Source organism: Pyrgilauda ruficollis, unplaced genomic scaffold (assembly GCF_017590135.1).
Source record: "Pyrgilauda ruficollis isolate IOZ18807 unplaced genomic scaffold, ASM1759013v1 scaffold165, whole genome shotgun sequence".
In the NCBI taxonomy this organism is placed as follows: domain Eukaryota; kingdom Metazoa; phylum Chordata; class Aves; order Passeriformes; family Passeridae; genus Pyrgilauda; species Pyrgilauda ruficollis.
Window position 1 is genome coordinate 2,122,642 of NW_024515320.1, and position 27,550 is coordinate 2,150,191.

A 27,550-nucleotide genomic window follows, 5' to 3' on the forward strand; every position below is an offset into this window, starting at 1 on the left:
AATCTGTCCTCAATATCCGCCACACTCCTCCACAGCAGGACCAGCTGTGCTTAAGTGGTGACAGCTTCTGGAGCACCGTGTCCTGCGGCACGGAAGGGGAGCAGGGGCTGGGGACAGCGACGCGCAGCGGGAGGTGCCAGGGACCGGAACAGCTCTGCCATCCCCAGCACAGCGATCGGTGCTGCCGCAGCCGCGCAGCCATGGCAGGAGAAACCACCTAGGGAAGAGCTCCAGGAGAAGGACAAGGCACAGGGAAGGCACAGGAATATCTGGTGCAGGACATGCTTGAAACTGAGGTGACAACAATGGCTTAGCAGGAAGGGAATTGTCCTTGCTGAGAAAGGCAGACTCCAAAGTGCCATCCCTCTGCTTCCAAGATCTGATGGAAACATTTTCCTGGTGTAGCAGAGGCTGTGAACAGCCAAAGGTTCTAAGGCATCATCCCCCTGCTCCTGGCTTAAGAATTCATATTAATAAATTTCCCACCAGGCATTAGGGAGGAAACAGTCCCACTCTGGAGAAACCTGATGTGGCACAGATGGAGATCTATTGAGATGGAAAAAGTCTGATCTGCCATAGGGACAGGAGGAGGGACAGGAGGGACAGGGAGCTTGGCCCTCACTCTCTGCTTGTAAGGCAAGGCCTTTGGAGCCCACAGAATGGTGGAGATGAAGTACATGTCTGCAGGCTTCCAAGGGACTCCCCACAGGCTGCTCTGAGACACACTGGAAGCCAGCAGACACTGCAAGAGCCAGGACGAGCTTTCTGCATCCTCTAGGTCCACCCAGGACCTTGGTGTTACATCCTGAGCATTCATGATGCAAGGAAGGGCAGCTGTGCTGAGAGACAGAGTTAAAAGAGGCCTTCTGACACACACATGCAGATGAAGCATCCTCACAGCACTCACTGCCACTGGCCAGATGGACTTTCAGCCCCAGGTACCACACCAAGAGGACCGGGGAGAATGGAAATGGCATTGCTGTGCTGAGGGCAGGGAGTGCAGCCAGGGACCATCCTTGCAGGAAACACACCAGGAGCAAGGAGTGCATGTAACTGTTTGACTTGAATTAGAGCAGAGGAATGAAATATTTAAAATTGAGCAAGTTATGAAGTACCTTGTGGTTTTGGTTTCTAGCTGTGTCTAAGTTACTTGGCTTCTTACAGACTGCAGGCCAAGCTTCCCACAGGAGATTTAATGACCTTCTAGCAGATGTCCTTGACCATAGCAGGGGGTTGGAAGGAGATGATCTTTAAAGGTCTCTTCTGACCCAAGCCATTGTGTGGCTTTGTAACAGACCTTCCTGGAGTGTCTGTGATCCCAGAAGATGAAGCTTTGCTCCAGAGGCTCTCAACTCAGGAACATCTCCTTTTCCACCCACCTGCTCCTTCCCTTTCTCGGCACCTGCCAACATCCCTGGGGTGCTCCCGTTAACCCTGTGCAGTGGGTGCTGTGCCATCCCCAATCTGTGCCACAGCAGCACCATGGGGCTAGAATAAATGCCCAGATTATTCCCATTACTGCTTCCAAATGTGTTGACCTTGGACACATCTGCCATAACAGAGAAGGCTCTGGACATGCCAGAGGCTGGGACAGGCTGTGGACATGCTTTGTCCTTGCAATGCTCCCTGTTGCAGTGTTTCTGCCCCTGGTTTCCCAGAACTCACATCCTGGTTGGTCATGTCCCAGTAGGGCCGCTCTCCATAGGACATCACCTCCCACATGACTATTCCATAGCTCCACACGTCGCTGGCTGAGGTGAACTTTCGGTACTGAATGGCCTCAGGTGCTGTCCATCGGATTGGGATCTTCCCACCCTACAGGACAAAAACGGGATGGTAACAGAGAGAGCAGGAGCAACTGAAAAATAGAAGTGTCCACAATATTTGCCTGTGATATTCTAGTAAAATCCCAGAAGGAAGGAAGCACAGGACTGTCTGTCCCTCAGGGTGGATGTGAATTGTCCAGTTATGCTGGAAGCCTTCAATGATGATGATGATTCTTCTCATTTTGTGACCTGTCCCAACACCCTCCTGAGGAAAGAGCTTTTCCTGTTGCTCACCTTGAACCTCCCCAGCCACGTTTTTGTCTATGACCCCTTTATTTTATCATCTGGTGCCACTGCAAAGAGTTTGACTCTGTCTCTTCATTACTGCCCTGAAGGTCACTCAGAGGTGTCCCCTCAGTCTCCCTGTCATCATCTTAACCAAGGCCAGCTCCTTCCCCTTGCCTCCTGCTCCTGGCATGGCAAAATGCCCAGGGTGCTAACAGGGTCTTTGGTAGAAAGTGAATGCCCAGGAATGTAAAAAACCCAAACTGATCTCCCTCCATCCTTTTGCTGTCATCTGGCTACCTGCAGAGCAGAATAAAGGGAATTAGATCACCTTCCTCTTCAGCCTTCTACAGCTTCCATTCTTTGAAGTCAGCAGTAGACCATTTCTGGCCTGAATCCTGGTGTCCCAGTCTGTCTGTGGATCTAAAGCTGATCCACCATGTTCTGATCCTTCAGTATGGGACGGGGGGGTCACTGGTGGGAAATGGGACAAGACTGGGTGGGCACTGCAGTCTCTGCCATCCAGATATGATGACTATCCACAGAAATGACAACTATCCACAGGAATGACAGGACCTTGCAAGGGAAGCTCTGGAGCAATCAGGGTTCTCCACTCCCACTGAGGAGTTAAGCACAGGAGTGGCACACACAAATGGGGACACAGGGATTGAAGGCTCTGCTTAAGCCCTTCCTGCCTCCTGATTTTCTACCAGGGGTTTTGGACTTGAGCCAGTCACCCAAGGGATCTTCTGAAGGGAAAATCTTCCCCTGTGCTGAAAAAAATAAGCAGAAGTGTCTGTGTTTTGTGGCTGTGAGAAGATTAAAAAACATTATATTTTGTCAATGAACAACTGCCACGTCTTATTAAGGGTCTCCCAGGACTTCATAGTACTCAGCCCCAGTACATGCCAGAATAGTGAAAAAAGATAATGTTTCTTAATCTTTTTGCAGCCACAAACCTCAGACAAAATATTGTTTTCCACAAAAGGGGAAGACGAAGCAATCCATACCAAATAGGATGTCCTCTCCGTCAGGCAGACTCCTGACAGAACTCCTGGCAAGCAGTGGATTTTAAAAATGGCTAAAAAGAAGTCCTAAAGAAGAATTTAGACTTTGGAAGATTCTGAGTGAGAAAGTGGGAACTCACTTCAGTGAGACCTCCTATCTCTGTGGGGTCTGACCTGGAGCTTCACCACTCCAAAGACTTTCCAAAGGTCCAGCACGAACCTCCCAGGCTGGAACTTTTGGCTTCTGCTCACCCATGGACACAAGGTCACTGGGAGAATGATGATAAAAACTATTTGCAGAGGAAGGTACTTATTATACAGTAGGTGCATATAATCTGTCATTATGGATAATAAATATCCTGCTACAGTGCCCACAGTTCAAGGAGAATAAATTAGGGATGACTAATTTATTACTAGAGAGAAAAGCTACAGGCATAAAACCAGGGATAGAGAACAGCAGTAAACACCATGTATTTAGTTAACAAAGGGAAATTTAATTGGCTGTAAGGGATATATGAAAAATAAATGTTATTAGTGTTTGTTAAAACCATTGATGGCTGTGTGAGATGGATGAGCTGATGTCTGAAGCTACACAGATGAGAATAAACCCACACATTTTTAGGTGTTTGTTAGGTATTTAGCTACTGATAAAATTTACTAAGAGCTGTGCCAGGCAACTCATCACTGCCAGCTCCAAAAGACCCAGGAGAGATGATTTCCTACAGGTCATGCCCCAGCTCTATCAACACTGATTTCCAAGGATTCCTGATGTGGGCATTGATCCTGATGCACTGTGCAGAGCATTTCTGTGTGGTATTGAAAACAGTATTAATGAGAACTCCTGGCTGAGCTCTCACTGAGCAAAACCAAATAATCCTCTGGTCCTGGGGCACCTCCTGAAGCCTGACATGAGCCACAAGTTCTTGGTGGCACTTGCATCTATGGCACCAAGGTTTTCCTGGGAAGTTGTTACATGAAGTAATTTTTAGGAGTGTTTTTCTGTTTAAATTGGATACTCTCTGAAAGATCAGTATCTAGTATCCGGCGCCCACCCACACTTCCTACACTTTCAGTCTGTCCTTGGGGCTGAGCCAGTGAGATGACATGAGGAAGGACAGCAGGGCAGCACGACTGGACAGTGATGGTAAGAAACCCAGACTTGCTGCCCTGGGAACAAGTCTGTCAGGGCAGCGTCACATCTCAGAGGATCCCAGGTGAATCATACGGGGAGGGTGCAGAGCATGATCCCAACCAAGGGCTTTTCAGGGACATGTGTGTGTTTGCAGACATGTATGGAGGAAGGCTCAGCTATCCACAGGAATGACAGGACCTTGCAAGGGAAAATGTTCTTCAGTTTATTTCATTGCCCTTTCTCATCTGGGATCTTTCCACTGCTGACACCCTGAAAAAGTGCTCCCTCCTTCCCTCTCCCACTCCTTCCTTCAGCCCTGCCCCTCCCTTGGCTGAAGAGCAGCATTACCAGAGCACTGGTGTAGGTGGGGTCGGAAGTGTCGTCCTCCAGGAAGCGGGAGAGGCCGAAGTCGGACACCTTGCACACCAGGTTGCTGTTGACCAGGATGTTGCGGGCGGCCAGGTCCCGGTGCACGTAGTTCATGTCTGCCAGGTACTTCATGCCCGCGGCGATGCCCCGCAGCATTCCCACCAGCTGGATCACCGTGAACTGCCCGTCGTTTTGCTGAGGGACATAGGGACACAGGTGACAGGAGCAGATTCACAGTCCAGGCAAAAGCCAGGAGCTTCTTTCCACACCCATGGCGGGATATTCCCTCCCAGGGAGGGTGGGGAGTGCACAGCTCACAGGGGTTGGGAGTCACCTCACACAGCCCAAGGGCACCACTACGGCAGCTGCTGTCACCCCAAAATGCACCCACCCTGCACAGGAGAGCTCAGAAGGGACAATTTATTCCCATTGACCAGGTTACTTCCTTTCAAACCCAGAACCAGAAATATTTAGAAGAGCAGCTGGAGGTGGGGTCCTGCTGGGTTAAAGCTGTGTCAGACTGTCCCTCCACGGATGTCCATGCATGTGTACCTGTGGGCAGGCAGGCACAGCCTCTTGCTGGGATGAGTGGACGGACACAATAGAAATGACAGCCCTGGTGCTGTCACCTCCAGCTCTGTTCCCAAAACACAGACCTCTGGCTATGCAGTGGCTGCCCCAGTGACAGTGACAGTGGCAGGGAAGGCCACTGGAAAGGCAACCTTCCCCCCAAATCCCCTCTGTGCTAGCACAGCCTCTAAAGCTGTGCACTCCCAGATCTCATACCCGCAGGAAGGAGTCCAGTGAGCCATTCTCCATGAACTCAGTGATGATCATGACTGGAGAGCTCTTGGTGACCACCCCCTCCAGGTGGATGACGTTGGGGTGGTCGAACTGTGCCATGATGCTGGCCTCACTCAGGAAGTCCCGCCTCTGCTTCTCCGTGTAGCCAGACTTGAGGGTCTTGATGGCCACAAAGATCTCTCTTTTGCCTGGAAGCTTGAGATGCCCACTGCACACCTCACCAAACTCCCCTGTGAACACAAGGTAGGGCCTATGAGCCTTCCCCACCTCTGCTGTGCCCCCCAGGGGACCTGTGGCCCCAGCTGTGCCCGCCCTGCCTGTCCCTGAGCTGAGCACCCACACCCTGACCTGTGTTCCCTCCCTCTCCAACCCCCCAGCTGAGGAGCACTGCAAGTGGGATTATATGCACATAGGAACTGATGGTCTTGCTTCTCCTGCATTGGACTCCCCCGCTCCTTCTAGTCCAGCCTGGGGCTAATTAAGATCTTAGAGGCACCAGTCCTAGCGGCATCAGGCTAAATCCTCCCAAATCCTAGCACTGTGAAGGAGCCTGTGCTGCTGAGGGCCAGCCATTCCCAGGTCACCTACCTGCCCCAATCACCTGCTCGATTTTGACACAAGAGATATCGATTTCTTTCGCAAATTCCCTGACAGCCTCATTGGGATCTTCGTAGGTGAAAGGATCGATATAAATCTTCATCCCTGGAGTCACTGTGCAAAGGTGAGGGAGAGAGTCAGACAGATGGATGCAACTGGAATGGTTGGCATCAAGGAAAAGAGAAAACGTTTTGAGTGACGGTCTTTTTACCTCAGCAAGTTGCATAATCAAGGCTCAAAGCAGACAGAGAGAAACAGTTTGAGAAAGAACATGCAGAGCCATGTTCCACAAGACTGTTAAAACTGATTTTAATGAACACTGGCCCACAGGTCATTGTTAGGGCAGTAGGGAGCTACATTGTGAGCCTGGACTAGAAACTGCAGACTCCTCCATGGGGGATCTGTGACCCTTCCAGGAGCTGTGCAAGCAAGAGGGACAGTCCAGTCTGCCCTGTTCTCCTGACTGGCACTCCTGCCCAAGGCTGGGTTCCCTCTTGGGAGCCCCAAGAGAAGTAGTGGGCACAGTAGGAAAAATCACAAAAGACAGGTTCCTCTTGCTAGGCCGAGCAGGGGACACAGTGACATGTCATGGGAAAGGCAGTGGCCAAGGGACCTGGTGATCCTGGACTGCTGAGGCCACATCCCAGCGACCTGCACTGTGGGACAACCCTCACCTGTGCTTCTCCCACTTCTGTACTTTTCTGGCCCCTGGCTCACTCCAAAATGGGGTATTTGGAGAGCAGAGCTCACAGCTCTCTACATAAGGAGCCCCACACAACACCAGACAGACTCCCAGCTCCAGGATGCTGGTTGTATTCAGGGGGGTCTGCAGGGCTCACAGGCTCCCTGGGCCTTGGCAATTTGCTGCAGTGTCTGCACAGCAACCATTGCTGGGGACTGAGCAGGGACTGAGCCCTGGCCAGGTGTGTTGGGTGAGGAAGGGGCTAAAAGGCACCCAGGCTGTATCAGCTCTGCTGCATCCTGTGGCACCAGGCCTGTTCCAAGTGGTGCAAGCACAGTGATTAAACCCATCCCAGCCTGGAGCTGTCACATCCCACACCAGGCCCTGGGAGAACGTGTGAATGTGTGTTTGCAGCCCAGACTGACAAACAACTGAGAGCTGCATTTACATAATGTCTCCTGAAAAGTGTCATTTTTCCTGGTAAGTGATAGCAAGGCAGCCAGCACAGGCTGCTGGGGCACAGGGCTGCAGCTCTGCCTTTTCAGACATGTTTCCCAGGTAAAAGCAGGAGCAACAGTGAGTCCTGAGTGGAAACACTACTGGTGTTTTCCATGCTCTGAGCAAGGCCTGGATTTGTACAGGAATAAGGTATTAAAAGGGCAGAAATCCTGAAGCTGCAAGTAGAACATGAGGAAAATCACAACTGAGACTGGAATAAAGCAAGATTAGAACAACAGGTCTCTAGTGAAGGGGGAGAAAGGAATTTGAGGGACATGAAGGCAGGGGTTAATCAAAGAATCATGGTATGATTTGGGTTGAAAAGAATCTTAAATGACCTCATCTCATTCCACCCCCTGCCATGGGCAGGGACACCTGCCACTATCCCAGGTTGCTCCAAGCCCTGTGCAACCTGGCCTGGACATTTCCAGGGATGGGGGAAGAAGGATGCACTGAGGTGAGGCAGGGCATGCAGTGAGGCTGAGCAGGAATGCTGGATGTAGGAGTGCCTTGCACAGGGATGTTGAAAGAGGGAGGCTACAAGAGAGGGCGTGCTAGGTATTGTATTATATACCTATATATAGATATATCTCATATCTGCTGGGAATCTGGGAGCACTGGGATGGGCTCTGGCAAAGGTCTGTGGGTGCCTGCAGGGGACAACACTCTGCAGGACAGGGACAGGTCAGGGAAGGAGTCTCACTGCTGTCCAGGAGATGGGCAAAGCTCAGGAACTGGAGGAACAAGACATGGTGTGGTGGCAGACGCTGCAGCACAGAAGATGGTGATGCTTCAGGGGGTGTTGGTTGTCACAGAAGTCTGGAGGACATGCTCAGGCACCTGACAGCACGCAGGGCTGAGAGCAGGGCAGGGATCAAGGGCAGGAGGGATCTGGAACTGCCCTGCCCACACACACATGCACACCCTGCCCAGAGCCCTCCCTGCAAGCCCCGAGTGAACAGGAGCACGAACCGAGCAGCGAGCGGCCCCCCAGGGCTGGGGGGGGCCCCCGGTACGTACTGTGGCCACTGGTGTAGTGCTGCAGCTTGTCCGTGTACTCCGAGTCAGCCCGCTCGAAGCCCCGTCTTCTGGAAGGGAAGGGAGACCTGAGCACAGCATGGGCCCCTCAGGGCCGGGGCTGCGCCGTGAGGGCACCTCTGTCCCCTCCGTGCCATCCCCTGTCCCCAGTGCCCGCGCCCTGCCCAGCCCTGGGCTGTCTCAGCCTGCCCTACCTGTTGCACACGATGCCGATGACCACCACGGCGATGAGGAACACCAGCCCTGCCGCCGAGGAGCCGATGATGAGCGGCAGCTTCTCCTGCACGCTGGTCTGGTACTCGGCTGGCACACGGGGAAAAGGGAACAGGTTACTGTGGCACGGGCTGCACCATCCCTCACGAGGTCATTGAAGTCAGAGGACAGCCCTGAGCATGGGCTATGTTTGATCCCTGGCATGGCTTTGGTCTTGGACAGTCAGGACTTCCCTCTGGCTGGGGGATGTGCCCCAGAAGGAAGGTTGGATAGAGCTATTCCTTTTGGGAGGAAGATTTAGTTTTGTGGATGTGTGCTGTGCCTTGTCCTTGGCCACAGGGCCAGAAAACTGGTCTGTTTTATTTAGCAGCACAAATTTAGAAAAGTAAGACATGGCTCTGTGCTTGTCATCATCAACGTGCAGGTAGAAAACATAAATTTTGCTTCTTTTACATCCAGCTGAGCAGACACATCCCCACAACAGAAAAGCTGGGCAGAAACTGGGGGTCTTCCCTGCATGGAACAAGCACCCAGGCCTCTCTCCGGGTCTTGAATGTGATTTCTCAACACACCCTTGAAGGGACTGATAGCAAGGGGACCAGGTGCTTGTTTTTCTCCACATCTCTCAAGACCCTGAGTCACCTTTACAGAGCAGCTGCAGACTCACCTTCAGTCATGGTCTGGAAATACATCTTCCCACTGTAGCGGCCGTAGCCGGCCACGGTGCGCGCCCGCACCTGGAACACGTAGATGGTGCCAGCCTTGAGGTTCTGCACTGCCACAGTGTTGGTGGGGCTCTTCACTGTGGTCGAGTTCAACTCGCTCAGATCCTGCCAAGAAAAACCAAATCTGTCATCAGAAAAAACAGTCCAGAATCAGGCATTGTACTTCTGGAAGGAGGAAGGGCAGCAGACCAGGGTGGACGTACCACCGAGGTCTGAACAAAGAGTCTGAACAAAGTCTCCTCCTGGCAGGGAGACACAGACTCAGGGATGTGAGTATGGATATCCCTGAGCTATTCACCACCTCTCAGGAAAGGCTCTAAAGAAGGCAGTAGCTACAAAACTCATGTTGCTTCTCTAAGCCGTGAGGTCAATGGAGATGGGAACTTCTTCCCTCTTCTGTGCCTTTTTCTTAGCACTTTCCTCCTCCCCCATCCCCTCCAGCTGTGCCTTAGCCAGCCTCAGCACAGTCCATTTGCTCTTCCCCAACTCCCATCTCCCTTTTCCAGGAGGTAAAGCCCTCCTGAACACTGGGTTTTGGACCTCAGGAGAAGTTCTGCTTCCACCCCATTGCCCAGAGCCCGCTTCTCCAGGGGCCAAGGCCAAGTTTCTAAGGCTGGGGACCCCAAGAGCATATTTTAAAGTGACAGTGAGACTATTTCCAAACTTTTGTTCTGCCCTTTGTCTGCAGTTTTGTAGCTGAGGACTGGAGCATTCACACAGTGGTGCAGGTGGCTTTGCATTTGTGTAGGTGATGGTTCCATCTATGCCCTTAGGAACTGTGCCCTTCATCCAGAAGCACTGGTCGATGGGCAGGATTTCCATATACAAGAGAACACGTAGTCCCTGTCTCCCAGGGACATGGAGTCAACAGACGACGATGACAGAGGTCCTGAATGTCACCAGAGAAAGGTGGCTGGGAGCCTGGCTGCCATGGAAGTCCCAAAAGTCAGAGGAAAATAGCAATGTCAACAGCACAATGCTTCTGGAAAACAAAGCGCTGTTAGGAAAGCCCAGCTGTGAGCAAGCACCTGAGAAAAGGAGGTGCAGGCACAGATTTTGGAATCAGTGACACTGAAGATGCTCATCCATCCTGGCTGTACCTTGGGTCTGCCAGGTCAGGCTGCCCTGGCAGATCACCAGGTGGAAGAGAGGAGCAGCTGCTCAAAATCTGAGCTAGCAAGTTCCCAGTAAGTCCCTGACTTCAAGTCACTGCACAGGATGGCCCCTGCACCCTCAGTGAGGAGGGGTCACCTCATGACACTCTGTCAGGGACCAGCAGAAAGTGAGACATGAGGTTTGGGGAACTCCGTAAGCGTGCCTGAGGATGTGACCAAGGGACTGACCTCTGCCCCAGCTCTAAAATGACATGGAGATGGATGCATGGAGACATTTCTGCTTTTCCCACGGGAACAAGAGGTCAGAGTGAAACTCCCAGGAAAGAGAAAGCACCTCCTCACCAACTTCTGCAGTAGAGTGCTGATGGACAGACGGTGATGAAGGGGCAATCAGGCAGAAGGAAGATCCCAAAGAATCATTAAGGTCAGAAAATTCCTTCAAAATCATCAAGTCCAACCTTTGACTGATCCCCACCTGTCACCAGCCCAGAGCACTGAGTGCCATGTCCAGTATTTCCTGAACACCTCTGGGGTGGGGAGTCCACCACCTCTTTGGGCAGCCCCTTCTAATGTCTGAGCACCCTTTCCATGAAGAAATTCTTCCTGCTGTCCAACCTGAACCTGCCCTGGCACAGCTTGAGACTATGCCCTCTTGTCCTATTGCTTTTTCCCTGGAAGAAGAGACTGACACCCGCACCCACCTGGCTGTACCTTCCTGTCAGGGATCTCGTGGTCACAGAATCATGGAACAGTTTCAGTTGGAAGGGGACCTTAAAGCTCATCCAGTTCCACCCCCTGCCACAGGCAGGACCACCTTCCACTAGACCAAGTGTTCAACCTGGCCTTGGACGCTTCCAGGGATGAGGCAGCCGCAGCTTCTCTGTGCAGCCTGTGCCAGGGCCTCTGCACACCATCCAACCTGGCCTTGAATGGAGTTAATTTTGTGTCTCAAGCTGTTGGTTGAGCAGTGCTCTGGTGTGGTTGGTGGTAAGAGAGGGGCCTGGCAGGAATGTGTTTCTTCAAGTGCGTGGTCAAACCCAAGGAGTGGAGACACTGATGGCACATCCCTCTGCAGGGAGTGCAGGGGAGCTCTGTGTTACATGTAGGAGCATGGAGGAATATGACAAGGGAGAATGGCTTTAGACTGAAAGAGAGCAGGGCTAGATGAGATATCGGGGAGAAATTTCTCTCTGGGATGAGGCCCTGGCACAGGGTGCCCAGAGAAGCTGTGGCTGCCCCTGGGTCCCTGTCAGTGTCCAAGGCCAGTCTGGATGGGGTTTGGAGCACCCTGGGCTATATGGAAGGTGTTCCTGCCCATGGCAGGGGATGGAATGGGATGAGCTTTAAGGTCACTTCCAACCCAAACCATCCTATGATTCTGTGGAAGACCTGGGAGACCTCCACTATTAACACTGTTCAGGAACACTTTTCCCTTCTAAAAACTACAATATCTGTTTTATGCATGTGGACTTGGCGCTGAAGGTTCCTGATTGTCACTGGGGTCTCCGGTAATTAGACTGATGACAGTGAAAAGCTCCAGTACAGATACACACACACCAAGGAAAGATGAGCACACAGAAAACTCATGGCCTCGTTTGTCTGATCAGGCCTCAGCACTCCCTTGGACCTTTCCCAGGCAGGCAAGGAGAGAAATAGGTCAGGAAATGTTTACAGTTTTAGAGCTCAAGGGCTTGGATGAATCCTCCCAGGCCCCTGGAGGGCACTAACAACACAGCTGTCTTAAAATAATTTGTCCAACTCTTTTGGAGAACCTCATCCCTGCTCCTGGAGGACTTTAAATGGAATGTAATGGCCAAGCCTGCAAGGTGGTTGATAGCCTGGGAAACTGACGTCTGCCTGGCTGAGGAAGGTGTGCTTGTGATGTGCTCTTCTCTAAACCCAAACCACAGGGAAAAACCATTTACACCTCTCCACCCTCCCTTATCAAACCTATTCCTTCTCCTTGGCATCACCTCTCCAGAACCTGCACGTTCACCTCAAACACTTCTCCCCTTGCACCTCTGGGCTTCTCCAGCAGGCCAAGTGCATCCCAAGTGGTTTAAAGCCCAAGTCCAAGCAGAGGTTTGTGGTATTTGGGTTTCTTTTCCCTGATGATTTTCTTTTGAGTTTGGAAATCCTAATTCAAAATAACACACTGGTTAGATTTTGAGTCCTCGTCTGGTTCCCCCTCCCAAGAGTAAAACTGAAGCTGAAACCAAAGTCTGATCAACAAAGAAAGAGTCTCTTGAAACATGGGTAGGCTGCGAGACACCCAAAGGATTTACAAAAATTGCTTCTAAAAAGTCGCATTCAAAAACAAGAAAATTGAAAGTGAAAAATAAAATAAAAAAAAAATCAAGTGACTGCATTTGGCAGAGTTCCTATGAGCCTGCACAGTGACATCTGCCATGGCCCTGGGGGCAAACACAGCAGGACACAGCCACGCCAGGGCCGGGTGCCAAACCATCACACAGCTGCATTTCGGGATGTCCATGTGTGGGACCAGGGTCCTGCCAGCCACACTGGGGCTGCATCTGTGGCATCCACAGCACCCGGACTCTCATAGGGATCCACCACTTGTGGGGATAGCCCGAGAAGATTTGTGCCCTCAGCCAGGTATCCCATCAAGTGGGACAAGGAGAAATGGCTTCAAATTGATCTTGGAGGACTTCTCCAACTTTAACCATTCTCTGAGTGTTTGAATGCCTCTCCCAAACCCACTGAGTCCTGGACAGTGCCCAGTCCCAGTGTGGCCCTGGGCAGGGACTGGGACTGCAAGTAGGCTATCCCAGGGCTCTCTGGCAGGGTTTCCTCTCCATGTCCTTGAACTGCCAGTTTTCTTGGGACAGAGACTCCTCCAAGGATTTGGGCAGCACTGGGTGAAGGGGCAGCCCCACCTCACGACAGATGAGAAACACCAGGCAGCAGCTTTGGCTCCAGGCTCAGGGATTCTGAGGACACTGCAGGACAGACTCCAAAAAGTCAGAGAATCATGGAACCCCACAATGGTTTGGGTTGGGAGAGACCTTTAAGACCATCTCTTTCCAACCCCCTGACATGGACAGGGATGTCCCCTGAGTCAGCCTGGGAGCAGCACCTCCAGTGTCCTTGGTCCAAGCCCTGGGGATGCCCTGGGCTCTGGCCAGAAGCTCCTGGGCACCAGGAGAGCTCTCCTTCTACCTCCACTTCCATATCCACCTTCACAGGTCCTCTCCCCGAGCCTTCATCCCCCAGCCAGCCCATGTTCCTACTCCAGCAATGGCTGGAGACATCAAAAGGCTCTTTTGCCTCCTAAAATCTTGCACTGGTAACCAAACTGGGCTGACTGTCTTCAAACAATTACAAAATGGGTGACTTTGAGCATCATCAAACCCAATCATTTTGCATAATGAGGAGGGCTAATTACTCCACTGTGTCTGACACTGCAGTGGATCTCCATTTCCCACACTCCAGAAGGAGTTTGGCAACTTTAGATAAAAACTGCTACGCCCTTTCTAAATTAAGACAACACAGACTTTTTTAATAAGACAAACACTGGCAGGTACCTCTTGGAAGTGGAAAAAAAGAAAACACATTAAGGCGAGGGCTAGAGAGAGCAGCCACATCAGGCAGTGTTTGTGCAACAATCTACATGGATTTGCTCCAACTCCACGTGAAAGAAACTCATAATGTTGCCTTTGTACAGGTATTTTTAATGGCATCTAAGAATAGCAGTGTTATAAATAATCTGTGAAAGGGAAACAAAAATACACCTTTGTTTCAGGTATTGTGAACAGTGCTTTTCTGTCAACACTAAAGTAAATTCTTCTATTTTTTCATTTAATGTCTGTATATAGAAGAGATTCTATTAGAAATTAAGAGTCAAGGTGCTTTTTATACACAGTGTGTATGGTGCTATTCTTCATTTGAGCTGTTTTTGTGAAAATAAAATATAATTTTCTACTGAGGGGAAAAAAATTCCACCAGAAAAAACTTAACCACGCTGACCAAATCCAGAGATCTTTGCTGAGCATTCAGAAGCACATGGGACAGTTTGTAATGAAGTATTTGGAAGGAAATCACCTCTGCACAGACTGGCAGTGGAGTGAGAACACACCTGGGATGTGTCACACACCATGTCCAACTGCTGGATTGATGGGAAGCAGGGGAAGAGCATGGCAGAGCCAAAGCCCTGGCACAGGGTGCCCAGAGCAGCTGTGGCTGCCCCTGGATCCCTGTCAGTGTCCAAGGCCAGGCTGGAGGGGCTTTTAGCAACCTGGACTAGTGGAAGGTGTCCCTGCCCATCGCAAGGGGTGGCACTGGATGATCTTTAATGTCCCTTCCAATGCAAACCATTTTGGGATGCTTCCATGGTTCTCTGAAATACCAGGACAGGGACAATCTCAGCCCAGCTCTGCCCTCTGTGCCAGGCTTAGTGCCCCATGAACAGCACTGCCTGAGAGTGGGGCCACCTGTCCCCATCATCAGGGACATGCTGTGCCCTAACTCGGACAATGGGACAGGCAGATGTGGCTGCGTGCGAAGACTGGCCACCCACAGGAGCACCGTATTTTAGACAAAAATTCCCTTTATTTACAGCCTCCCTCAGAAAACAGAGGAGAGGGAAGAAAGAAAGAGGGTGAGAGACTAAGATAAAGTAAGAGGAGGAGAATGTACTCCCTGAGATCTTCTGCCTCTACATTGAGGGTCCCCAGGGAAAGGACCTCTCTTGCTTCCCAGATCTGTCTTGTTATCTACTCAGCCATCTTGCCATCCATTCTGGGATAATTTCCAAGGGTCAAAATAAATGGCTGTGATTTATGCAATATAGGTCAGGACCTATTTAACAGCTTACAAAGGAGCCCCCCCTCCTCCCCATTCTCCCTCTGGCTCTTGGTGATGAGAAAATAGGTCACAGGCAGGCAGTGGGGGGGGATTAATCATTTCTTCCGGCAACTGCTGGGAAAAATATTTTCAGTTCCATTTAATCATAAAGCTTTTTAATTAGTTAGTTTGCAATTTATAATGTATAGTTTATAAGCTCTTGTGCAAGGGAGCAGATTCCTGGAAGGAGAAGTCTCCTGCTCCCCATCTCCCCTGGGCTGCACAGATGAAGTTCAGCCTGGCAGGTCCTGGGACCAACCTCCACGTGGTCCTCAGCTCTCTGAGCAGACACTGGTGGGATGGACACCCTGGCACAGTCCAGATGAAATCCCTCTGTCTGTCTGGACAGGGAGGTTATGGAAGGAGCAGGTTCTTCAGGGATGAAAGAGCCAGAACTGCAGGACCCCTTCACACTGACTCCATAGTGCAGCATGGACCCTCCATGGGAGCATGAGACATCTCCCTGTACAACATCTGGGTGTTGGATGGGATGCTGAAGAGATGCCAAACTCACCTTTGGTGTAGATGCACCCATGGGAAGCACTCCAGAAAATCTCCAGGACTGGACATGCACTGAGTGTGCTCCAGCTGGGGACTGGATGTTCCCTGTCATTCCCATTTCCTGCTGATGCCACAGTACACAAAAAGGAAAAATAGACCCTGGACCTTGGCTACCCTGCTCTCCCTGCAATGGGTCCACTTGCCACCAGTTCTGTGGAGGTGACAGGAGAAGCTTCTGAATGACCAGTGGATTTTCTACACTTAGGCCACCGGAACCATCACTGGACCCCAAGGATTGATGGCCACTGTCATCCACATGACCAAATGCAGCAAGTCTCCTACTGAACAATCACTGTACACCCTTAAGTGAAGCTCTGCACCCCTCCTCTCCCCAGAAGCTGTGGGTGACCCCCGTGAAGGTCCCTCAGTACCTTCTCGTAGTACTGCAGCTCATAGTCCAGGATGACTCCATTGGGCTGGTCGGGCTGGGACCAGGAGAGGGTGATGCTGTCCACGGTGCGGCTCACCTGGTGCATGATGGACACGGCAGAAGGGGCTGGAAGAGAGAGAGGGGGGGACAGACAGTCAGACACCTGCACAGGCAGGACCCTCACCCTGGCAGGAGGTGGGCAGGAGGGTTATTGCTGTTCGGAGCTTTGGAATTCACCTCCTGCATTGGGAGAGCTGTGCAGAGGTCAGGAGATCCTGATTTTTGCTGTTTGTATAGAGCAGTGAGGGGAGAAAAAAATGGTTCTGCTGAATTGGTAGTTAGAAAACATGTAGGACAATGCCTCAAGCAGGAAACTGGCAAAAGGAGCCCACGGTTGGAACAAGAACAGCACTGTTCCACCGCAAAAAGCCCCAACAGCCCCATACCATGCACTCCTCCCTGCCCACCATGGGGAAATGGGTGGTTTTTACTTTTCCATTTGCATAGAGCAGCTTCCCAAGGCTCAGGCAGGCTGGGGCTGCAAGCTGCACATGCCAATCACGGGAGGTGCATCCAGCAGCCTGAGCAGGCAACACAAAGCTGACCTGACACGCTGACAATGGAGAGCCGCCCGCGCCGGCCCCCGCTCCTCGCAGCGAGCACAGAGGGCCCTGCCGGCCCGCAGACAGCCGGGCCGCTGCCACGGCCACGGTCAGAGCCACGGCCACGGCCACGGCCACGGCCACGGTCAGAGCCACAACCACGGCAAAGGCCACGGCTACGGCCACGGCTTCAGCCACGGCCACGGCCACGGCCACGGCCGGACCCCTGGCCAGGCGGGCACCGCGCGGGCCCGGCCGGGCCGCGCCCCGGGAAAGCTGCCCAGGGAGCTGTGCTGACAAGCCCACGGGGCAGGGACCAAAGCTGGAGCTGCCGCCTCCCCGGGAAACCCTGACCAGCTCTGGCCCGGCGTGCTGGGGAGTGGGGCAGGGGAGCCAAGAGCCCGGGCCGCTCCCAGTCCTGCATGTCAGGGAGCCTGCAGCTTCTCCTGAGGGAGCTCCCGTCTCTGCTCTGTAAGCAGGGACAGCACCCACGGAACGGCTGGAGCTCTGTCAGGGAGGGTTAGGCTGATATCAGGGAATGGTTCTTCCCCCAGAGGGTGCATTCCACAGGGAATGGTCCTAACCCCGACGCTGCCAGAGCTCCAGGAGCGTTTGGACACCACTCCCATGGATGCCCAGGGTGGGATTGTTGGGGTGTCTGTGCAGGGCCAGGAGTGGGACGCGATGATCCCTGTGGGTCCATTCCAAGTAGGGATATTCTCTGATTCTAGGTGCTGACAGCAGAGCAGCTGACACCTCCACCCCTCCTGCAGGGCCGACACCCACGGCTGCCTGTGCTGCCTAATCTCCCTGCATCCCAGAGTGGTGAGACGAGCTCTCCCCGTGCCCAGCCTGCTGCCGGCACTGCCAGCACATCCACCTCAGTGCAGGGCTGCCCCAGACCTCCCCTAGTGCCAGCCCAGCCCTCGAGAGCTCGAGCTGCAGTGAGCATTCGCCCTGGCACAGCTGCCAGCACAGGCTCACCACTGCAGCAGCTTCAGGGCACAGGGGAAGCCTCAGGGGTGGGAGAGGACTGCAGAGTGGTAGCATGAAAGCTTTCCCATCACTTACATGCCAGGCCAAATAGATGCAGAGAGGTTTGCACTCAGATGGGCTTTTCCCAAGTCCAACCCTTAAAATATTTTATGGAAGAACTCATTTGGCAACTCTGAGAAACAGCCTGGAGGAGCAGCACCCGGAGGAAGGCACCTCTCACCCAGCTCCAGCCTGGCTCCCCTTGGCATCAGGGGCAGTGACAGGAGCTGTGCCAGCTGGGGTTGCAGTGGCAGGACCGTGGTGCTTGGACAAGCATGGCCCCAGCATGTTCCTGCACATCACAATAAATTACCACTGAGCAATTCCTCTCCAACACACCAACAAAAGCCATTTTTCTGGTCCACCATCTACCTCTTCACTGCTGCTTTTCTGACTCAGAGCACCGCAGTTCCCAGGATGCTCAATGTCTGGGTGCCAAGGGGCTCAGTTTGGGTAACACAAGACCTGCCATCACACTGCTGCACCATTTTCCTTCACCTGCCTGGGTTTCCCCACTCCTGAAGGAAGGTGTGATGTGGATTAGCCTCAGCAGTGTTGTTGAGCTCCAGTTTTGTCCAGGAGAACAAAACTAGAAGGACAGCAGAGACCTTCCATCCCTGAAGTGTCCTAGGCCAGGATGGATGGGGCTTGGAGCAACCTGGTCTGGTGGAAGGTGTCCCTGCTCATGGCAGGGGTGGGACGAGATAATCTTTAAAGGCCCTTCCAAGCCAAACCATGCCATGATTCCAAAAGATCCTGAGGCCAGTCCTTCCACCCATTTCTGCTTAAGGAAAGCCACATTACCCAACAATCTGAAACCCTCTGTGTCACCTCAGCCCTCCCCTCACTCCAAGGCACTGGTCCCCTCCCACTCTGACATCCCCATCCCACTCCTTCAGGCCACATCTTTCCAATCTCCTGGGCAGAGTTTCTCACGCTAGCGTGAAGATAAAACACAGGTAATGTTTCTGGAGCCTGTCAGCTCTTGCTGGAGCTCACTGCTTCCTTGTTGAAACAGATTCTGTAGGACATCTGCAATTTTCAAGACAAACATCTCTGTCTCTGGAGACCAGGCTTAGAAGGAAGATGTGGCCGTGCTGCGGATGCCCTGTGGCAGGGATGGCACTGGACTGAGGGAAGCACGCAGCCCGTGGTGTCTCTGCCACCTGCTCTGGGAACTGATCCCACATTTACACGCTGGGCTTTTCCAGGACAGGGGCCACGTACAGCCAGAGCTGTCCCACCACAACAGTGGGATGTGGCAGCATCCCATGACTCAGGCACAGGTTCAGTGGCCTTGCAGCTGGAGAAGCTCCTCAGCTCCAGGTTCCTCCTGGTAGGAGTGAGGTCTCTGGGATGTTCTTCTTCCAGTTCCATGCACTCCAGCCCAGCCTGGGAGTACAGGACTTCTCCAAGGCATCTCCTGCCTCTCCCGAGGGACATGTACAAGACAACAGGTACAGCAGGACATGTGTGACTCATGTGCTGCTGGTACCTGGTGAACCTGCTCTTGTTTGGCTCAGCAGAAGACCCAAATGGACAAGGTGGGGCTCATCTAAGGAGCTTAATGAGGCAAATGTGCTGCATGGTGGGAGGAGGCAGGTGAGATGAATGACTACAGCAACCTCAGCGCCTTTCCTGTACCTGGGGCAAGGAGTGGCTCCGGAAGAGCAGGAACCTCCCCACTGCATGTCCTCAGTAACTGCTGCTCTTATCACAGACACCAGGGGAGTGCACAGCAATGAAATCACAGGAAGGCCTGGGTCAGAAGTGACCTCTGGATGTTTCTGGTCCCACGGGCTGGCAGAGTAATTTCAAAATCAGATCATTTTGCTCAGGCCTATGTCCAGATGAGACCTAGTGAATCTGATGGATGGATGGGGCTCCCACAGGCTCTCTGAGCAGCAGCCCCCAGCTGCCTTGCTCTTTTGGGCAGAAACTTTCCCTCACATTCCACTGGGATTTTACTGTTTGTGCCTTGTGGATGTTGCCACCGTTCTCCCCCTTGATGCCCCTCAACCCTCCTCCTCTCTGGGCTGACCAGACCCAGCTCTCAGCTGCCCTCATCTCTCATGCTCCAGCCCCAGCCTCAGGCTAACCTCACTGTCCTGCTGGACCTGCTCCAGTTTGTCCATGAATGTGATACTGGGAGCCCCAGAGGATGCAGGAGCCCAGGTGTGGCCCTGAGACTGCTGAGCAGATGGAAACAATCCCTCTCCTGGATGTTTGGCTAACAGAGCACAGCACTCTGCAGTGCCACAAAACACAGTCCTTTGTCACACCATTTATGCCAGGTGAGGGCCTGGAGTGCACAGAGAGGCTTCCAGTCCTGTGAATCAGGGATGTGCTGGCACTGGATGTATGAGCTTGAAACCAGTTTAGAGGAGCCAGCCAGACTCAGAGTGACTTTCCCAGGTCCAGTCAGCAGGAACAGCTTCAGCTGGATTCTGACACGATGCCCAGGCAGCTGACTGTGCCCTGTGACACACAGAGGAGATCAGATATGGAGAGTCCCCACTCTCACCCTGTGATGTCACCATGAAGGTGTGAACAGAGGTGGATTTATCTCGATGGGGTCTCCAGGGGTAGGTGTGTCCTGAAAGTGCAAAAAACAAACAGACCTTCCTTCATTCCACAGCTGATGGAAACACTGCTCCTGCCTGAATCCCTTAAGCCTCAATGTCATTTGATTGCACAGATTTCACAGAATATTCTGAGTTGGAAAGGATCCACAAAGATCACTGAATCCATCTCTGAAGTGAACGGTCCATATGGGGATTGAACCCACACCCTTGGCATTAACAGCACAGGGCACTGAGGCAACCACTGCAGTCCTTGAAAGGCACTTTCTGCATCCTTTTGATCAGAGATGGCCTCAGATTCCTCAGATTCCTCACAATGGAGCCCTGTGGCTTCCCCGAATTGCTGGAGAAATAAACCACACCAAAACCACCACTGGAGTGTAAAACAAGCTTAATGAAAATCCACTAATGTACAAAGCCAACATGTCCCACACAGTGACCCCTCTGGGGCAGGGGCACGGGAGGGATGCCAGTGACACTTCTGTGGTCACCACCCCGAGCCCCTGCATGGCCACACAGCATTGGTCACAGCCAGACCCCTGCCCAGGCTGGGCTGGTGTTTTGGCAGTTTATCTTAATCCAGGGAGCTGAGCAGACTTCTGTGGCTGGGGCAGCTCTGCAGGATCAGTGTGGGGGTGCTGACAGCTCTGCAGCACACACAGGGCATTGCCTGAGCTCAGGAACTAGAAACACTTGGGAAGGATGGGGTTCAGGAGATCCCCTCATCCTCAGATCTTGCCAGCAGAGCTGCATGGCCATCACCTCCCTGAAGGGATCACCCCTGAGCTTTGCCAGGGCTGGAATGGCAGAAAACCATCTGTGTCCTGGGCTGATCCCACAGTGTGGGCAGCAGGTCCAGGGAGGGGATTCTGCTCCTCTGCTTGGCTCTGGAGAGACTCCCCTGCAATTCTTCCTCCAGCCCTGGGGTCTCAGCACAGAAAGGACATGAAGGAGTCAGAGCAAGTCCAGAGGAGGCTATGGAGATGTTCCAAGGGCTGGAGCCCCTCTGCTCTGCAGCCAAGGCTGGGAGAGCTGGGGTGTGTTTAGCCTGGAGAAGAAAAGGCTCCAGGAAGAGCCCTTCCAGTGCCTAAAGGGGCTCCAGGAGAGCTGGAGAGGGACTTGGGACAAGGGATGGAGGGAGAAGACACAGGGAATGGCTTCCCACTGCCAGAGGGCAGGGATGGATGGGATATTGGGAAGGGATTCTTGGCTGTGAGGGTGGGTAGGCCCTGGCACAGGTGCCCAGAGCAGCTGTGGCTGTCCCTGGATCCCTGGAAGTGTCCAAGGCCAGGCTGGACAGGGCTTGGGCTATGGAAGGTGTCCCTGCCCATGGCAGGGGATGCAATGGGATGAGCTTTAAGGTCCCTTCCAACTCAAATCATTCTGGGATTCGAAGACACCTCAAGACATTGTCCTTTCAAACTAGGCTGGCTCAATGTCACAAGGTGGACATAGGTAGGCAGGTCTGAAATCCTCAAATTAAGGCATCCTTATGGAAAAACTGGGACCTTAAGTCAGTGCTTGACTGACTGTCTCCCAGGAAGGCTCAAATACCCATTGGGGAGGAAATGTGTGGTCCCAGTAGGGTTTGGCAAGGGAAGCACCAAAGCCACCAGGCTGGGTTTGACCTCCCCAAAATTAGTGTAGCAGCTTCAGCCTCACAGAGGCCAATGTTTCTGGTACCAAGAGGTGGGTCTAGCCCTGTCAGGTGGGGCTGACATATCCTCATGCTCTAATTTAACAAAAGGGTAACAGCCAAGGAAATGCATCCTGTGCTCTTGGCTTGGTCCCAGAGCTGTGGTCAGTACCAGCAGGAGTGGAGTCAGTACCAGCAGGACAGACACAGCCCAGGCTGTGCTGCTCTGGCCTCTCCCACGTTCATTATCCATGTCTAGGTGAAGCAGCTGGAAAAGATGATCATTGTAGGTCTTTCCAACTGAAATATTCTATATGTCATTCCATTCCACAGACTATGCTGAGGAAAGGGATGACCCAAGAGGCCCAGGTGCCTCCACACAGAACAGAGAAGAGCTGTGAAAGCTCACAGGACTGAGCCCTCCTCTCTCACTGCCCCCTTCAGGTCCCTAGAGCACCAAATCCCAGGAATGCTGGTGGGATGGGACTCCCAGAGCTTCTGGTCCAACACCACATCAAAGAAGGGAAGCTGTATTAGGTGAATCTGTAAAGCTCCAAGGATGGGGCTTCCCTCAGTAGCCCCTCTGTATCAGCACCTCTTAGCCTTTCTGATTAGCTCTAGACACAATCCCAATTTCTGGTCATAAAACACATTCCTTCTCTGCCACATCCCTGTAAATGAGCCCCACCGTGTCCTGTCTCCCAGGCACCGCAGCTGAGGCACATCCAGAATTTAAAATATGTCTTCTAAAGGGGAAAAAAAAAAAAAAAAGGTAAGAGATCACAAGTGATGGTCTGGGCCCTGATTATGAAGCTGAAGCCACTTTTATGAAAGAGCTTTTTATATTTTTTGAAGGAGCTTTTGCTAAAGATCCTGTCCAGGCACATCTCTCTTTACCTCTTTACATTTTTGACTGAAAGCATGTCCACGCTTCCCTGTGACAGAGCTGCTCCCTGAGGATGCTGTGACATGAGGATAATACCTCCCTGGGCACAGAACCAGGGAGCTCCATGGCTCCAGAGTAGTACCTCAAGGCTGCTTCAGCAGCCTGTGCTAAGGGAAACCAAACCCCAGGTGGCACAGATCCATCACACAAATGCAGCTTAACCTGCACTGATCCTCCACAAGAGGCTTTGGGTTCTGTAAGTAAGGATTTGCCTGATCTCCTGCAGGGACAAAGGGGGGTGTTGGTTGCAACACAAAGCCTCAGGCTTGGCATAGCCAGAATTTGACTTTCATACAAATAGTTGCCTCTTTCGGACTTGCTGGAAATGATGAAAAGTATGAAGGGAAAGAAGGAAATGGAAGAAAACAGGAAGGAACAAAATGTGAGTTTTCCAGGAGAAACAATCACTTTTTAATCACAGGAAAACCTGAAGAAGGTCACACCAAACCCAGGGCAGTGCAATGAGACAGCACAAGAGCACAGCAATTTAGCAGAGAATTGGGAAAAGCTCCATAACACCCAGGTCTGAACATCTGCACAAACCCAGGCAGAGCTAAAAATAGCTGAAACACTTGTGTTTGACCCCCTGAGTATGCTGCAGACACACCCCCTGCTTCCTTTGAGGACTTCAGATGATGCTGAGCCCACCATGCCTCTGGGGAGCTTTCCCTCAAACTCTCTTTGAAAATGCACCGTTTATTTTCAGGTTAAAGTTTATGGACTTCAGTTTCCAACTGCAGGAACTTTTCTGGGTTTTGTAACTAAATGGAGGAGGAGTCTAGAAAAAGAATATTGTCAACATGGACGAGCTGAAAGATAGTGAAAATATTTCCTTTTTGTCCGTGCAGTGTTGGAACTGGAAGATCTTTAAGGTCCCTTGCAACACAAACCAGCCAATGATTCTCTGATTCCTTTCTGTTTTCCAAGTAGTTTCCTGAGCACTTCACACATTTATCAGCCTGATGACTTCCTCCTCTACCTTTTCTAATTTTTTGTTAATTTCCTTTTCAAACATAAACCTCAAAACTGACTTCAGTACCCAGGATCCATCTCTCCAGAGATAGCATCCATCTCCTTGCTGAGGCTTGATATTCCTCTGCGTGTGTCCAAGGTGACATTTCCCTGCCTCAGCTCAGCCCTGCAGAGCTGCTCTTCCCTGGGCACTTCCACTGGGTATTTTTGGCTGTGCCCCCCAGCTCAGGGAAGGGAGGAGGCTGTTCTGCATTTCCTATCATCCCAGTTCTGCTGGGAGTGGGGTGAGCGATCCTCAATTCATCCAAAGTTCATGTAATTGGTAAAACTCTCTCTAAAGCTCAGGCAAATTCATTAGGAGAAAGCTGACAAAAAGCAGCAGGAGGGCATCACACAATGAAGAATTGTTTTGGGGCAATGAGAAAGAAACAGGCCCATTTTCCTCCTTGCTTCTGTGTCTCTGAGTTGATTTGAGGGTTCTTAGGCAGCTCACGTGTTTGTCTCTCTAACCCATCCCCACAACACCACAACTCTGAGCAGTTCCAGGAGCCCCAGGACATCTCCTAGGACATCTTCCTCTTTTATTCCACAAGAGCTTCCATCTGGGAGCGGTTCCTTTCTCCCAGGCCTGCTTTTTCAACACCCTGAGCTCACCTCCCTCCTATCCCACCTCTATCTGCCTCATGCCTGGAAGAGTCTAAGGCCAGGTTGGACAGGGCTTGTATCAGCCTGGGATAGTGGAAGGTGTCCCTGGCCAGGGGATGGGGTGGAATAAAATGATCTTCAAGGTCCCTTTCAACCCAACCCAGTCTGGGATTCTGTGATTTTATGATTCAGTGTATTCTGGTTCATCCCATCCCAAAGGACCCATCAGGGCATCCTTGTCTAATAGGCTTTGGTAGCAGAGGCCAATTTTCTGTGTCAGGTCCTAACTCTTGGGCCACCACCATTGCCAGTGATTTTTAGGAAGTCTGACTCCTAATAAACCACACATCCAGCTACACACTGGACAAATGTCCATGGCACTCCAGGGCCACTTTGCAGCCTCAGTGCTGCTGTGACCTGTGGAAGGTCACAGTGTGCAGGCTGGGAAGCTGGATCACTGCTGTAAAGGGAATAAAATGGGAAAAGACACTGCCACCAGCCAGGGCAGCTCTGCAGGGAGCAGCCCAGAGACTCAGACTCTGCTGGCAGCATCTTCTGGGAGTATCTGGTGGGACTGTGTGGCTCCAGCCTGCAGAGGGGACACGAGGATCTTTCCACATCTTCTCTTTCATCATCTTTAGGCCCATTTGAAAGGCTGCCATGCAATCTTCCTCCCAGTCTGCCGCCAGCCCTCCCTCACCTGCCAGTCCCAAGGCTGAGCCCCTACTCCTTGCTAGTGGGGCAACGCTGTCGAGATCCCGGTAAAATCAAAGCATACGTTCCTCTGCTGGCTTAGCTGGGAGAATCAGGTTACAGGCAGCAAACCCCCTATCTCTGATCACTTTAATTCCACTAACCCATGTCATGTCAGACAGAGTCAACATTTGCTCTGGAAAACACTCACGACTCAGAGAGAGCAAAGCCGGCCCAGCCTGTGGCCTCTCCCTGGCAACACTTTGAAATCACCCAGGGGAAAAAGCGAGGTGAACAGCTGGGAGCTTTCCAGCATCTCCTCAGAGCCCTCCTGACAGATCTTGGTCCCTGGAGTGTCAGGTTACTGGACGGGGGGAACTGCTTTTATTATAGGAAGGTCAGCAGGGAATTCTGGCATTTTCAATTACCCCGTGCAGCAGCGGCTGTGATCGGGGTCAGGATTAACTGCCTGACCTGTGGCTGAAGACAGAGTGGCAGGGAAATGCACCATGATGCTGCAAGGCACCAGCCAGTCCAGAGGCCACGGGACAGGGCAAGGAACGGGGAGATGTGGGGGAGAAGGTTCTGTCAGAGCAGAATTTCTGTCAGAGCATCTGGCAGGGGATGCCTGTGACTGTCCTGCCACTGTGGCGAAGGGGGAGACTTGGAAAACCTTGGGGGAAGGGGCCAAGTTTCCCTCTCACTGCCTTCACCCAGGGACTCAGTCTGATGGGTAACCCAGGTAGCTCCAACATGTGGGGAGCAGGATTCCCTGTGGGTCCAGAGCAGGGCACTCCCCAGGACAGCGTTCCCACACCCAATGCAGTGAGGCTGGAGGTGATGCTGTGCAGCAGCCAGGATGGTGCTGTGATCAGTCACAGAGCAAGGGCTGTCCTGACCTTCAATCCACAGGGCTTGGAGACTCTAGGCTGGGGATCTGTTACTACAGGGATCCAGGCTCCAGCAGTCTGGAAGATTGTGTTTGAAGTAGCAGGAGCACACGGGCCTCTGTGCAAGGCTTCAGGCAGATGGAGGAGGCACAAGGCTGGGGGTGAGCTCTGTTTCTCCAGCATGGGTAGAGGGGACAGACAGGACAACTGACCCCTACATTCCCAGAGACCTGGATGTCTCTCACCAGTCTCACCCACAGGACACCTAATCCAAACCAGCCCTCCCTTCTTGCCCCATGGCACCCCAATCCCACACAGTCCCCAGCAGGTGGGACAGTACACACTGTCACTGTACAATGGTCCAACTGTCCCCACTCCAGGTGCCACCACTGACCTCAAGGCCCCTGTTTTTTGTGCTCCTGCTCAGCTCAGAGTCCAAACGCATCTAGGTATTGAACTGAAAATCAGTTTCTCTGGTTAAAACCTCCCTCATTTTTTGCTTTTCTGGGTAAAACTCTCTCTAGCCATTTAAGCATCCCAGGCTTTCACACCATGGGCTCTCCTGGAGAATGCATTTGAACTCAGACGCCTTCCTCCAACACGAGCACTGAATGCACCACAGTGAGGAATACCTGGATGAGGAAGGAAAGAAGGGAGGATTCTCCCAACCTGCCCTCCATGGTGACCCTGGTGACCCTCCTTTGCATGGGAGGTTAGGCTGGAGGCCTCCAGAAGCCCCTCCTCCAGCATTTGTGTGTCTGTGACTTTCGTGCTAAAAGGGTTCACTATTCCTTGGACTATTACAACATTTGTCCCCCCAGTTCCTTTCCCAGTTCTGCCCCTGTGATGCCACGTTCAGGAGCCACACACTTTTGGAACAAATTCTCTCCAGCAGAAGCTGAGGAAAGCACGGAATGGCAGCACTAGGGCTCTTTAATAAGCAACATTTGCCCTTAAAGGAGTAAAAATTCTCAGGTCTGGGATATTCCTGGACTTGCTGGAGCTCTGGAAAATTGGTGTTTCACAGTGTGTGAGGTTTTTGTTTTGAGGTTCTTGGCGAGGTGGCCCCATCAGACTGGTACCTACACTGTGTCAAGTGTCTGGAAAACTTCCCAGTGGACCCAGCCTGCAGTTCCTTGAGTCTGCAACTACAAACGCTGGAAAATCTTAAAAACATGGCAAAGCAGCCCAAAGCTGGTCCTGGCGGCATCCCCACTTAAATCAAGGCAGGCTTTGGTGTAGATTACAACCTTTAAAGCAGTTGCTAATGCCACAAGCCCAGCGACTTGGCCCAGGCAGCCGAGGGTTTGGCTGTGTTTGAGCTCTTTGTTCAGTGGGGTTTGCAGTCCCATTTGCATGTGTCACCCGGCCTGCAGGGCTTTGTTCCCACACAGAGGAGCTGCTCCAGAGGGTCCTGGCACCCCCCACACTGCTGCAAGAGCAGCTTTGGGGTCACAAGATGCCAAGGGTGTCCCCACCTCCTGGACCCCTCTGCACATGGAAAACTCATCTGCTCCAGATCAT

At 52.3% G+C, this 27,550-nt stretch overlaps 1 protein-coding gene across 3 annotated transcripts in view; it reads right to left on the bottom strand.

Annotated features, from left to right (window-relative positions):
* EPHB2 (EPH receptor B2) overlaps nt 1-27,550 on the bottom strand; it is a 125,092-nt gene that overhangs the window by 6,723 nt on the left and 90,819 nt on the right. The window contains exons 6-13 of one of the 3 annotated variants that reach the window (XM_041463450.1): nt 16,027-16,151; nt 9,059-9,221; nt 8,373-8,481; nt 8,161-8,228; nt 5,952-6,074; nt 5,346-5,593; nt 4,539-4,754; nt 1,666-1,815 (exon numbers count right to left, since the gene is read on the bottom strand). In XM_041463450.1, the coding sequence (XP_041319384.1) occupies nt 1,666-1,815; nt 4,539-4,754; nt 5,346-5,593; nt 5,952-6,074; nt 8,161-8,228; nt 8,373-8,481; nt 9,059-9,221; nt 16,027-16,151 (1,202 nt within the window). Of the gene's footprint in view, nt 1-1,665; nt 1,816-4,538; nt 4,755-5,345; nt 5,594-5,951; nt 6,075-8,112; nt 8,229-8,372; nt 8,482-9,058; nt 9,222-16,026; nt 16,152-27,550 lie in introns of all 3 variants that reach the window. The other 2 variants (XM_041463449.1, XM_041463451.1) reach the window with 2 other exon arrangements.